This window comes from Lethenteron reissneri, chromosome 66, assembly GCF_015708825.2.
Source record: "Lethenteron reissneri isolate LAM-NWPU_2019-01 chromosome 66, ASM1570882v1, whole genome shotgun sequence".
Classification (NCBI taxonomy): domain Eukaryota; kingdom Metazoa; phylum Chordata; class Hyperoartia; order Petromyzontiformes; family Petromyzontidae; genus Lethenteron; species Lethenteron reissneri.
In genome coordinates, this window is record NC_083844.1 from 2,518,636 (window position 1) to 2,532,797 (window position 14,162).

Below are 14,162 nucleotides of genomic sequence, written 5' to 3' on the forward strand. Positions count from 1 at the left end.
GACGTGCACGCGCGAGTGCGGGAGGGGACGAGTCGTCGTGTCGGCGTGCACCCCGCTCGCGTGTGCGAAACCGCGGTGCGCAGTGAAGCTGTTAGCTTTGTGCGAGCTTGCGTGTGCTCGAGCGCGTAATCGGCTGCGCATTGTTGTACGGTTTATCTCGCGCGCACGGCGGCGGCAACTTGAGTCGTTGTGTCGGCGTGTGCCCCGCTTGCGTGTGCTCGTTACGTGCGTAAAGTGCGGCGCGGTGGTGAGTTCCTGACCCCCAGCCCCGCGGCTCGAGCGCGTAATCGGCTGCGCATTGTTGTACGGTTTATCTCGCGCGCACGGCGGCGGCAACTTGAGTCGTTGTGTCGGCGTGTGCCCCGCTTGCGTGTGCTCGTTACGTGCGTAAAGTGCGGCGCGGTGGTGAGTTCCTGACCCCCAGCCCCGCGGCTCGAGCGCGTAATCGGCTGCGCATTGTTGTACGGTTTATCTCGCGCGCACGGCCGCGGCAACTTGAGTCGTTGTGTCGGCGTGTGCCCCGCTTGCATGTGCTCGTTACGTGCGTAAAGTGCGGCGCGGTGGTGAGTTCCTGACCCCCAGCCCCGCGGCTCGAGCGCGTAATCGGCTGCGCATTGTTGTACGGTTTATCGCGCGCGCACGGCGGCGGCAACTTGAGTCGTTGTGTCGGCGTGTGCCCCGCTTGCGTGTGCTCGTTACGTGCGTAAAGTGCGGCGCGGTGGTGAGTTCCTGACCCCCAGCCCCGCGGCTCGAGCGCGTAATCGGCTGCGCATTGTTGTACGGTTTATCTCGCGCGCACGGCGGCGGCAACTTGAGTCGTTGTGTCGGCGTGTGCCCCGTTTTCGTGGCCTCGTGTGATCTCGTGTTATAAGTGTGAACGTGTGTAATACAGGTGCGCGATCCTAACGCGAGTGGTCAGTGTTGAGTGAGTGCAGTGCAGAGCTGTGTGTGGGAGTGCGCATACGTTCGTTACGTGTCGGATACGGATGCGCATTGGTAACGTGCCGCACAGGGCTATACTGCGAGTACGGCGTTTGATTGAGGATGATGTGCGCACGTATGCTCGCAGCGTGGGAGCGCGGCGCGAGGCTGTAATAGTAGGGGTGTCGCATTCGAATGCCGGCGAAACCGTAGCGGGTAATAGGGAGGTGGGGTAACGTAAACGGAATAGGGGATGCAGGCGGGAGGGACCCCGGGGGCCAACGGCCCCCACACGCGTCTGGCTCCCTCACGGCAGCAGTAGAGACAACGCGGCTCTCCCTCAGGCCAGCAGTGGAGAGCACGGGGGTCCCTCAGGGCAGCAGTGGACGGAGCACGGCTCTGCCTCACTCTCACTCACCCGTCTCCTCACTCTCACTCACCCGTCTCCTCACTCTCACTCACCCGTCTCCTCACTCTCACTCACCCATCTCCTCACTCTCACTCACCCGTCTCCTCACTCTCACTCACCCGTCTCCTCACTCTCATTCACCCATCTCCTCACTCCCACTCACCCTTCTCCTCACTCTCACTCACCCTTCTCCTCACTCCCACTCACCCTTCTCCTCACCCTCACTCACCCTTCTCCTCACTCTCACTCACCCGTCTCCTCACTCTCGCTCATCCGTCTCCTGACTCTCATTCACCCTTCTCCTCACTCTCACTCACCCTTCTCCTGACTCTCACTCACCCGTCTCTTCACTCTCACTCACCCGTCTCCTCACTCTCACTCACCCGGCTGCTTGCTCGCGGTCACGTGACGCACTTCAACCAATCCGTGCCGCGTTAATCACAGAATGAGAGTCACAGAATGACAGACCTGGGTGTTTATATATTAGTATGTATTCTCTGCACTTGAAAAATCCAGTTTCAAATATCTCTTTGATTTGGTGTTGAATTGCATTTATATTTTAAAAAATACAGCAGGCATGGAATGTGAATTAAGTTTATTGTCCTTCCCCGCACCTCCAACCAGCATGGTTAGCTACGTACGGTGCAAAAGAAGTTCAAGATACATACAAATACCTCATTCATCTGCCTCATCACTCTTTTGGTGGGTTTAAAGAATTAGAGCCACTTGTGCCAACAGGCAGATAGACATATATCATGATTCCAATACTTTTATTATAAAACCATTGTGGATCACATAACAAACACGAAAATACAGGAAATCTATTTCGAATATACACAGAGCGGCAATAATCTACTTTGCCTGAGATCGAAGGTCTTCTCTGATTTAAAAAAACAATCAGAAAAACAGTCAATATGTCGATGATTAAGAATAGGTTTTACCCTTTCTGGCAATAAAGCATGAGGTGTATTAAGGGGCCGTCCATAAATGACGTCACACACCTAGGGGGGGAGGGGGGTCAGACATTTGTGACGATGTGTGACGAGGGGGGGAGGGGGGGTTGAGAAATGTGACGTCACGTAAAAATGCGCAACTTTAAATAAATAGAAATAGAATTGTTATAACACCACGAATTTTGATAAATTTTCATTATTAACTATTTGATTATTGAAATTTACTAAGGTCACCTTTTATTTATTCCATGAAGGAGCATTTTGCTTCTCCATGGGAGAATGGAGAAGCATACATTTTGTATTTTTTTTGTAATGATTGTTATGAAACATTTCGATTTTAATTATTCTACCAGGGCTTTTCATTCTGTGGAATGAATATGTGATTGTTATAATTGTACTCTCCATTTTGCTTCGTTCTACTACAAAGTTTCAAGTATTTTTTCGAGTTATAATTACTGTTAATATTTTATAATTATAAGAAAATTTCAACATAATATTCTGAACATCTGTAGTTTTAGTTAGACATTGAATATTTTCAAGTGAATTTTATGCAAATTTTCATCTTTCCAACGCCTCCTTTTTAATACATGTTTTTTTCCGACAACATCAGAGTGCAGTGCCACATTAAAAATGCACTACAATGACAATAGTTGAAAGTTATTTGAAGCATGTTTTATTTTCAAAATGGAAACATGGTTTTGGGGGGGGGGGCAGAGCTTTGTGACGTCATATTTGAGGGAGGTCTGACTTTTTGTGACGCCGTGTGACGAGGGGGGGAGGGGGGTCAAAAATCGGCCAAAATCGCGTGACGTCATTTATGGACGGCCTATGTGTGTGTCTCTCTCTTTTTTTTCGGGTTCAAATGTGTTATTTATTTTTTCAGAGCACACAACGTGCGCGCAGACACACTATGGTAAAAATGGAAACGCAGCTTTTTAACCACAACAGCGCCGGCCACGTGCGGAGTCTTCAATGACACGGCACGGGGGTCCGGCGGGTTGCACAAGAGGGAGCCCCACGGCTACGGTATGCGCGAGAGGATGATGCCAGGTCGGTGTAGGGTGGACGTCGCTCATCGTCCGGGGTGGCCTTGTGATGACGGATGATGACCGTGGGGTCCTGGGTAGGCATGATGGACCAGGGCCCGTCTCCGCGGTCCCGCATCAAGCGACGAGCTTTGGCTTCGATAGCATAATGGTGGGACTTCTGCATCTCCTTGGCGATGAGGTGCATGTCCTTCCCGTAGGTCTTCTCCGGGGGATCCAGTATGTGCTTCGCGATCCACCGCGTGATGGGGCGCTTATGGTACTCGTAGTTTTCAGGGATGTAACCCTCTGGGATCTCGGGCAGCTCACCAACAAACACATTGATGTACGTTATGATGATAGCAACGGGCACACCAGTCAGGGCTGAGTAAAATATCGTGAGATTTAGAAATCTGTTGTCTAAGTATTTCGTGGGCTCGATGTAAAACAACCGCTTGTTGCTGCTGCTGTAGCGCACGTGGCCAGCCGGTACGCGGCCGAGTAGCCACCTCAGAGGCGAGGTGGCGGAAGCCACTGACGAGGAGGAGGAGGCGGAGGAGGTGGCGGCGGAGAAGAGAGACGAGGAGGCGCCGCGCAGGGCGGCCCGCAACACACTCAGCGCCGCCATCGCGACCTTCCTCCTGCCTCTTTGTGTCTGTGTTATCTCTCTCTGCTTGTGTCTGTCTTTGTGTCTGCGTGTCTGTGTTTTGTCTCTAAAATGTATCAATCTTTGGAAGAACGTAATCAACCAGGTAGGGGGTTGACTTTTATGTTAGCCGACTCTCTGTGTTGTATTGCATTATATTTATAAGTTTACTAGGTTTGTCTTCTCTTTCATTTGTACCTGATGATGAGTGCTTGTTGCAATCGAAACAACGTATACAATTATTTACTTTATTTTTTCTTTATACGTGACTTTACCAAAATAACCAAAGAGTGGCCCCTAAGATGTTCAAAGACCAAAATAAATACCTTTTGCAAGGCATCAAGTCTGCATTAACCTACACATCCTCGTGAGAACACATGCAAGTGAATATGCTCTGATATATCCATGTAAAATCAAATGTATTATTTTCCCCAAGTATGCAATCTACAAGAGGGCATAGTTTATTGTACTGCTTTCCTTGAATAACTGCACAGCAAAAAAAAAATCTTATCACAATATCCATTACTGATCTGCTGCTTGCAAAAAATCGCATTGCCTCTACGAACTACACTACAACAACTGGCAACCAGGGATGCGGCTCCAGCTGTTGTTTTAAAATGTAACGTCTCAGGCATTTGCAGTGTGTTAAGAAGGCCTGGACCGTCTCGCCGGACAATACGCAGTAGCAGAGTATCTCCTGCAAACACACACACTGTTTTGCGATGGTCATCAAAGCATCGTTTAGCTCCTCAGATTTGGTCGTGTGAATCTCCAACTTTGTCAGAGTCTTGGCAAAGTTCAGGGCAGTGAATTCCAACTGCTCCACGAGGTACGTGAACGTTTTGAAGCGCAGAGTGCTCACCGGGATCTCGGGCTTCAGGATTTCATTCATCCTGCTCACGGGGACCGTGTGATCAAACTCAACGGCGACTCGCATGGCGACGTACCGCTCTGACAGTCTCTTCCACATGCCGCCCGGGATGTCGTATGTGTACTTGTCTATCCTCTGGCAGAGTATCTCTAGCATGTCCAAGGGCTTCCTGTCACCTTCCAAAAAAGCATCGAGCACCTCTGAGGAGAGACTTGCGTGAAACACACCGAGGCAGCTGAGCTGCCTGCAGCACTTCACTACTCGGAGCAGGCACTCGGGCGAGACCAGGCACACCAAGCTGCCATTGTTGAGGTAGAGGCTGTGCAACGCGCGATTGCGATCCGCCAGTGAGCAAACGATGTCCGCGTCAAGTGTTAAGGGCAGCCTCCGAAGATCAATCTGACGGAATCCGTGCAAGGCGTCCGTGCTCCTCGCGGCACTGAACAGCCTCTTCAAACTTTGGAGAAAGTCTTGACCCGAATAAAAATATGGATTTTCCCCAATGAACTGAATCTCCAGATCGGCTAGATTCATTGACCCGTTTGCCAAGTGGTCCATGACTCTGCATGCATTGTTTCGGTTGGTTAAAACAGTCTGGTTGCAAACAAGTTTGAGAGACTTGATCAAACTCCCAAATTTCTGTAACACTTGCATTTTTTGGTCTTCTTCTTGTGTGTCATTGACAAAGCTGTGGAGAAAGAAAACAATTACCTCCCATATACTATTGTTCATAATAATACTGAGCTCTCATTCCTCTTCAGCCCAACAGTTATGTGTGGAGCCCCCCTAAGGGTCGGTATTATAATAATGCACATTTTGTAATGCGGATTTCAGTTCAAGGATCCCAATGCGCCGTAAATGGAAAGCAAGAAAATAAGACTGAGCCAGCGGTGAAACTACTAAAACTCAGGTGGGGGAAGGCGATTTTAGAGAGGTGAGTTTTCAGGGCAAGATTTAAATAGCTCTAAATATTCTGATTGCCTTATTGTCTAGAGGACAACGCATTCCAAAGTTTTGGAGCTGCACTAGCATAAGCTTGAATAACCCCCATGAACAGAGCCTTGATCTCGGAATACTAAGAAAATGAAGGAGATAAGAAGATCTCAAGAACCTCATTGGTGGTTTATATACGTGGATCAGTTTCTTATCTTAAATTAATGGATATAGCGCCTTAATCAAGATGCTTTAAAAAAAATAACAGTACAACGTGTGTGAATTTAATGGTGGACATGAGGTGAATGAAATAGATGAGAGAAAAAAATGGAGGCAAATCTGTGATGATGCGTGATTTCGGTGAAAGCTAATTTGATGACAGTGAATTATGATAAATGAATTGAATGAATGGGGAATGTGTGACAGACATATAATGAGAACATTAAGAGAGAAAAGTAACGGCGGTGGTTATGAGTGAGAGATTAAGGGGTCGTGGGGTGAGCTAGGGAACAGTAAGTGAGTTTTTAGTGAGCAGCGGAAAACTAGTGAGCGAATGTGACTGCTTCATGTGGAGGGGAAGTTTGTTCCTGGAAGTAATGTGGGGCTGACCCATTGACGGCCTTGTAGGTCAATAGCAGGGCCTTATAATCAATTGGATATTTGATTGGTAGCCAATTCGAGGACAAGAGAACGGGTGTGATGTGCTCACGAAATGGTGCTTCACGTAAAGCAATCTAGCAGCAGCATTCAAAAACGAGCTGAAGTCTATCACCTCTACTGTGCAATTATTTACATTCATCTACTGGGACATCTGATCAGATCACATGGTCTTTCTCTTCACCAGTATGATGACACTCAGATATACCTTGAGATCCGGGACACGCAAGACTTTACCACCCTATCTGCTTGTCTATCAGATAACGACTGATGGATGTCTGACAACTGGAAACTCAATCCGGACAAAACCAAATATTTACTGCTTGGGCTGCAGACTAAGCCAGTTGACCTGTGGCTCATGGCAGCGCCATTAACTGTCAATGGAATGGCACTCTGACTCATAAATAGGACTAAGAGTCTTGTCCTGGTGTTGAATAATTCACTGTTGTTTCTGCCCCAGAGAAAACGAGAAGTCAAAAAGTCCTGTATGTTTCACCTAAGAACAATAAAAAGATCAAACCATTCCTCTCTGACAGAGATTGTGCTATACTGTCCTAAATGCCCTTGTAACATCACGTTTCCATGATGGAAATGCCCTGCTCCCTGTATGTGGGTGTTTCACGGTGTCCAGTTGGACTACTCCAGGGCATTCAGAATGCCTCTGTGTGACCTTTTTGACTGACCGGTGATTCTTGTCGGTACCCAATCTGCCATAATTTGCTGAATCTATACCACTGGCTTCTAATTGAGCTCCGTTGTGCATGATTCAAACTAACACGTAGTAAGTTTTCGCGACCAATATTATCCATAAGAGATTATTTTGGTTCGATCACGTAAATATGTGTCATTAAACCCGCCACCACCTGACACAGCCAATTAGTAAGATTTGTCACGTAAACAAAACATGCCAATTAGTTACTAGTTCAGAACACCGGTGTGCTGGAGAGTAAATCCACAACATTTGTAATTCGAGTACCGTGACGTTTTGCCGGTAATCACAACTCAGCCTCATCAGGCGACAGTCAGAGTTGTGGAGAAATACTCCTCCTGTTTCGGTCTTAATGGAGGGATACATGTGATGTCGTCACTTGTGAGCCAAAACTGAAACAGGAGGAGGATTTCTCCACAACTCTGGCTGTCGCCTGATGAGGCTGAGTTGTAATTACTGAAAAAAGGTCACGGTACACGAACTGTAAATGTTGTAGTGGGTTTACTCTCCAACACACTGGTTCGCGCTGAACTAGATACGAATTGGCACATTTTGTTTACTTGACAAACCTTCCTCATTTGCTGTCGGGTGGTGGTGGTTTTAATGACTTATTAATATTTACGCCTTATAACCCTAAAAAACCTCAATTGCGGGTGATTAAAATTACTGTGCTTAATTCACAAGTTTAACACGGAGGCTTTCGCGACCAATATCATCCATAATAGAGGAGAAGCAATGGGCTCTCCTTTGTCTCCTGTGATAGCGAATTTGTACATGGAAGATTTTGAAACAAAAGCAATAGCTTCAAGCACACTCAAACCCTCTGCTTGGTTTAGATATGTGGATGACACATGGTGGTCTGGCCACACAGCAAAGATACACTTAACGAATATCTAAATCATCTCAACTCACAAAACCCATCCATCCAGTTCACCATGGAAGTGGAAGCTGACAGAACTCTACCATTTATGGATATTCTACTCAGACAGGGTGGAAATGGTAAAATAACACACGGCGTCTATCGAAAGAAAATGCACACTGACGCCTGTCTGAATGCACATCAACGCCTCTATATAAGGAACGAAACAGGTGGACTTCTCCACAAATCTGGCTGTCACCTGATGAAGCTAGTTGTAATTCCTGACGAATTGGCATGTTTTGTTTATGTGACAACCCTTACTAGTTGGCTGTATCGGGTGGTGGCGGGTTTAATGACACATTTATATATTTAAGCGATCTAACCCAAAAAACTCTATTATGGCTTAATTCACAAAGCACTCTTTCAGCAATTGGCTAAAATATTTGACCAATAAACTTCAGCTTAAAATCCTTCTAGGACTTTGAGATCCTCACACACACACACGTGCAATCATGCTCCACTATCAGCCATGATTCTTGGCAAAAAAAACTTTTCAGAGCATAGGCTCTGTTATCCTTGGTTAAGTTCAAGGATATACATCACACAGCAAATTATTCTATACACATTTAACCACAGGTAAACTTTGCAGATAATATTATTAATCTTGTCTTATGTAGATTTATATAGCACCTTAGTCCAATGCACTTTACAATAATAATACAAACTGTACATCAGATGATAGTGGTTAAAATAAAGAGCGGAGTTATTAAAATGGGCGGTGTAGTTATGGTGACAGGAGGTCAAGTGGGAATGGTTAAGGAGGGGTTGGGGTCGTGATAGGGGTTGGGTAGTGATAGGGTTGGGGTTAGAGTATTGTTGGGGTAGTGACTAGGGGTCGGAGTAGTAATAGGGTTGGGGTTAGAATAGTGTTGGGGTAGTGACAGGGGTCGGGGTAGTGATAGGGTTGGACTAGTGATAGGGATTGGGTAGTGACAGGGGTCGGGGTAGTGATAGGGTTGGGCTAGTGATAGGGATTGGGTAGTGACAGGGGTCGGGGTAGTGATAGGGTTGAGCTAGTGATAAGGATTGGGTAGTGATAGGGGTTGGGGAAGTAATAGGGATTGGGGAAGCGATAGGGGTTGGGGTAGTGATAGGGGTAGTGATAGGGGTTAAGTAGTGATAGGGTTTAGGGTAGTGATAGGGTTGGGGTTAGGGTAGTGATGGTGGAGGGGTAGTGACAGGGGTAGGGGTAGTGATAGGGGTTGGGGTCATGATAGGGGTAGTGATAGGGGTTGGGTAGTGATAGGGGTAATGGTGGTGGTAGGGGTTGGGGTAGTGAGTAGCAGTAGCTATAGGGTGGGCTAGGGGAGAAGAGATAGGGGTTGTTTTAAGGGAAGAATGGAAGCTGGAGCTTGATGTTGTAATGAAGATTGTTGCTCTGTCTGCTGCAGTAGGAGTTGGTTCAGTGAAGGGGAGCGAGACGGAAGAAGCAAGAGAGTGAGACTGGGCGCAGGGTAGAGGGAGGCACAGAGAGGGAAGGTCGAGACTTAGGAGCGTCAAGGTTGGGATGGGACAGAGTAGCGAGAGGATGAGAGGTGGGGCAAAACCACAGCGGGTTTTATGGACCCATAGTGAGAAATGTAAACAGACAGCTATCATGGACAGTGAGCCAACGGAGTTGGAAAAATAGAGCAGTAGTGTAGGAATTATGGTTAAAGATGATCTGTGCATAGCATCCCGCCGAAACATCAACACAGTTAGGATAGGTTTTACTTTACTCACATACATATAAACATGCATAGCAGACTCTCGATTATCCGCGTGTGGTTTATCCCTTAAGCTCAAAAGAATAATCTAATAACTGTTATATATTATGCTTGGAAATGTGTATTACAAGTCACGTGCTTAAACCTAACAAATGTTTCTCCGGTTAATCCAAAATCCACGTGATTGCCTCTACAGTACAGTAGTTGCATATTTTTACAACAGTGGGCGGAGTTTGATTGATGTTGATTGGCATGGCTCTGCTGTCCACTTAGTGGGCCGAGTCTTCTGCTGGGCGGGAGCAGGCAAGTGTATCACTGAGCACGTGCATCGATCAGTCGATCGTTAGTATTCGTTCTCAAATGAAAGAGCAACGTTGTGCTTTATTTTGAGTGACTTATCCGGTCATTTATTTTTGTGAGTTTTAATTTACAAAACTGTGCGACTTAAACATAATGTATACCTATATTAGTGTTTTTTTAGCAGAGATCCATGGAAAATGGATATTTTTGGATTATCCGCAATTTTGAATTATCTGCGGCTGCCCTCCCCATCATCAGCGCGGAAAATCGAGTCTACTGTACTCGTCCACAAACACGCAGGTGGATAATAAATTTGTGAGGAGAGTAGCAATTTCTACCTGACTGTGACTTTCTTCCAAAGTTGTGTTGAAGTGAAAATATGGGCCCATTGTTTACAGACTAACGATGCAGAAAGTCTGTCTTCCAATGAGAGGAAGATGAAAATGTAGAGTAGGATATCACTCGGGAGCTCCATGCTTTGCTACCTGCAATGCACAACAAACATGGTTGCAAAATGTTAGAACTTGTTGAGGCAAAGAAATGCATTTTCACGAAAGTGCATTCTCTTTTAAGGGGCCATGCACATTTCACAACCTACACGCAACAATGCGGGACGAGGTGCACACACACAGCGTGTTCGTGCGTCTCTGTGGGCCCGTGGGTGACTGTGGGTGTCTGTTCATCAGTGGGTCTCTGTGTGAGTTAGTGGGTCTCTGTGCGAGTTAGTGGGTCTTTGTGGGAGTCAGTGGGTCTCTGTGGGCGTCAGTGGGTCTCTATGTTAGTCATTGGGTCTGTGTTATTCAGGAGGTCTCTGTGTTAGTCAGTGGGTTTCTGTGTGAGTCAGTGGGTTTCTGTGTGAGTCAGTGGGTCTCTGTGTTAGTTAGTGGGTCTCTGTTTGTAAGTGGGTTTCTGTGTTACTCAGTGGGTCTCTGTCTTAGTCAGTGGGTCTCTGTGGGAGTCATCAGTGGGTCTATGTGTTACAACAGGGGGTCTCTGTGTGAGTTAGTGGGTCTCTGTGCGAGTCAGTGGGTCTCTGCGAGCCCGTGGGTATGCTAATCAGTGGGTCTTTGTGGGAGTCAGTGGGTCTCTGTGATTGTCAGTGGGTCTCTGTGCGAGTCAGTGGGTCTCTGTGTTACTCAGTGGGTCTCTGTGTTAGTAGGTATTTGTGTTTGTCAGGGGGTATCTGTCTTAGTCGGTGGGTCTCTGTGTGAGTCAGTAGGTCTCTGTGTTAGTTAGTGGGTTTCTGTGTTAGTCGGTGGGTCTCTGTGTGAGTCAGTGGGTTTCTATGAGTCTGTGGGTCTCTGAGTTAGTGGGTTTATGTGTGAGTCAGTGGGTCTCTATGAGCACGTGGGTATCTGTGTTAGTCAGTGGGTCTGTGTGAGTCAGTGGGTCTCTCTATCAGTGGGTGTCTGTGTTACTCAGTGGGTCTCTGTTAGTGGGTCTCTGTGTTTGTAAGTGGGTCTCTATGTTAGTCAGTGGGTCTCTGTGCGAGTTAGTGGGTCTCTGTGCGAGTCAGTGGGTTTCTGTGCGAGTCAGTGGGTCTGTGTGTTAGTCAGTGGGTCTCTGTGTTAGTCCGCGGGTCTCTGTGTTAGTCCGCGGGTCTCTGTGTTAGTCAGCGGGTCTCTGACTCTCCGTGTTACTCAGTGGGTCTCTGTCTTAGTCAGTGGGTCTCTGTGTTATTCAGGAGGTCTCTGTCTTAGGCAGTGGGTCTCTGTGTTATTCAGGTCTCTGTGTTTGTCAGTGGGTCTCTGTGTTAGTAATTGGGTCTCTGTGTTAGTAATTGGGTCTCTCTGTAAGTCAGTGGGTCTCTGTTAGTAATTGGGTCTCTCTGTCAGTGGGTGTCTGTGTTACTCAGTGGGTATCTGTTAGTGAGTCTCTGTGTTTGTAAGTGGGTCTCTATGTTAGTCAGTGCGTCTCTGTGCGAATCAGTGGGTCTCTGTGCGAGTCAGTGGGTCTCTGTGTTTGTCAGTGGTTTCTGTGTTAGTCAGTGGGTCTCTGGGTTAGTCTGTGGGCCTGTGTGCGAGTCAGTGGGTCTCTGCGTTAGTCAGTGGGTCTCTGTGCCAGTCAGTGAGTTTCTGTGTTAGTCAGTGGGTATCTGTGTTAGTCAGTGGGTCTCTGTGTTACAACAGGGGGTCTCTGTGTGAGTTAGTGGGTCTCTGTGCGAGTCAGTGGGTCTCTGCGTGCCCGTGGGTATGTTAATCAGTGGGTCTTTGTGGGAGTCAGTGGATCTCTGTGATTGTCAGTGGGTCTCTGTGCGAGTCAGTGGGTCTCTGTGTTACTCAGTGGGTCTCTGTGTTAGTAGGTATTTGTGTTTGTCAGTGGGTCTGTGTGAGTCAGTGGGTCTCTCTGTCAGTGGGTGTCTGTGTTACTCAGTGGGTCTCTGTTAGTGGGTCTCTGTGTTTGTAAGTGGGTCTCTATGTTAGTCAGTGGGTCTCTATGCGAGTCAGTGGGTCCCTGTGCGAGTCAGTGGGTTTCTGTGCGAGTCAGTGGGTCTGTGTGTTAGTCAGTGGGTCTCTGTGCGAGTCAGTGGATCGCTGTGTTAGTCAGTGGGTCTCTGGGTTAGTCTGTGGGCCTGTGTGCGAGTCAGTGGGTTTCTGTGTTAGTCAGTGGGTCTCTGTGTTAGTCCGCGGGTCTCTGTGTTAGTCAGCGGGTCTCTGTGTGAGTTAGTGGGTCTCTGTGCGAGTCAGTGGGTCTCTGCGAGCCCGTGGGTGTCTTTTTATCAGTGGGTCTCTGTGTTTGTCAGTGGGTCTCTGTGTAAGTGGGTATCTGTGTTTGTCAGTGGGTCTCTGACTCTCTGTTACTCAGTGGGTCTGTCTTAGTCAGTGGGTCTCTGTGTTATTCAGGTCTCTGTGTTTGTCAATGAGTCTCTGTGTTAGTAATTGGGTCTCTGTGTTAGTAATTGGGTCTCTCTCTGAGTCAGTGGGTCTCTGTGTTAGTAATTGGGTCTCTGTGTTAGTAGTTGGGTATCTCTGAGTCAGTGGGTCTCTCTGTCAGTGGGTGTCTGTGTTACTCAGTGGGTCTCTGTTAGTGGGTCTCTGTGTTTGTAAGTGGGTCTCTATGTTAGTCAGTGGGTCTCTGTGCCAGTCAGTGGGTCTTGTGCGAGTCAGTGGGTCTGTGTTTGTCAGTGGTTTCTGTGTTAGTCCGCGGGTCTCTGTGTTAGTCCGCGGGTCTCTGTGTTAGTGGGTCTCTGTGCGAGTCAGTGGGTCTCTGTGTTAGTGGGTCTCTGTGTTTGTCAGTGGGTCTCTGTCTTAGGCAGTGGGTCTCTGTGTTATTCAGGTCTCTGTGTTTGTCAGTGGGTCTCTGTGTTAGTAATTGGGTCTCTGTGTTAGTAATTGGGTCTCTCTGTGAGTCAGTGGGTCTCTGTGTGAGTCAGCGGGTCTGTGTTTGTCAGTGGGTCTCTGACTGTGTTACTCAGTGGGTATCTGCCTTAGTCAGTGGGTCTCTGTGTTATTCAGGAGGTCTGTCTTAGGCAGTGCGTGTATGTGTTATTAATGTCTCTGTGTTTGTCAGTGGGTCTCTGTGCTAGTAATTGGGTCTCTCTGTGAGTCAAGTGGGTCTTTGTGTTAGTAATTGGGTCTCTCTGTGAGTCAAGTGGGTCTCTGTGTTAGTAATTGGGTATCTGTGTTAGTAATTGGGTCTCTGTGTTTGTCAGTGGGTCTCTGCGAGTCTTGGGTCTTTATATCTCATCGGATTCCTCCGGTATAAACATTCTGATTCTCTGCACTGAACTATCGACAACTCCAGAGTGCTGCTGTTGGACCAGTGCATAGCGGCAGCAGCTCCTGGGGGTGCTTTTACCGGTCAGAAAACCACCAAAATGTGACGTCCGTGGCGAGACGATCACTGTTAGTCTCGAAAGCTCCCCGCGTGAAAACTCGCCTCGCTCCGGCCTTCAACCTGCAGCTTCTGTTCATACCCTGGCGCATCTGGCGGCATCTATGCGTGACACGCGCGAACTTTACAAATGTTTAATGATAACCGTCATTGTTGCTTATTGTCTTACCGGTAAGGCACACCACAAAAAAAACAATTTAAATATGAACTAAACGTACAGTCACGCAATGTTACTGCAATCATAAACCTTTGAACTGACACCGTCCGCCGAGCCCGCCC

At 47.6% G+C, this 14,162-nt stretch overlaps 2 protein-coding genes across 3 annotated transcripts; both read right to left on the minus strand.

Annotated features, from left to right (window-relative positions):
- Window positions 1-2,940: 2,940 nt before the first annotated feature.
- On the minus strand, window positions 2,941-3,949 carry LOC133359962 (NADH dehydrogenase [ubiquinone] 1 beta subcomplex subunit 5, mitochondrial-like). Its single transcript, XM_061578528.1, has one exon. The coding sequence runs from the start codon at window positions 3,934-3,936 to the stop codon at window positions 3,253-3,255; it is 684 nt and encodes a 227-aa protein (XP_061434512.1). The 5' UTR covers window positions 3,937-3,949; the 3' UTR covers window positions 2,941-3,252.
- A 564-nt stretch (window positions 3,950-4,513) lies between these two features.
- Window positions 4,514-14,146, minus strand: LOC133359961 (F-box/LRR-repeat protein 8-like). 2 transcript variants are annotated; one of them, XM_061578526.1, is made up of 3 exons: window positions 13,929-14,146; window positions 10,388-10,534; window positions 4,514-5,513 (listed from the first exon to the last, which is right to left on the minus strand). In XM_061578526.1, exons 2-3 carry the CDS (start codon window positions 10,522-10,524, stop codon window positions 4,520-4,522), a joined length of 1,131 nt encoding a protein of 376 aa, XP_061434510.1. In that variant the 5' UTR covers window positions 10,525-10,534; window positions 13,929-14,146; the 3' UTR covers window positions 4,514-4,519. The 2 variants fall into 2 exon arrangements, with proteins under 2 accessions (XP_061434510.1, XP_061434509.1); XM_061578525.1 differs by having other exon boundaries at window positions 13,848-14,146.
- Between the last annotated feature and the right edge of the window lie 16 nt (window positions 14,147-14,162).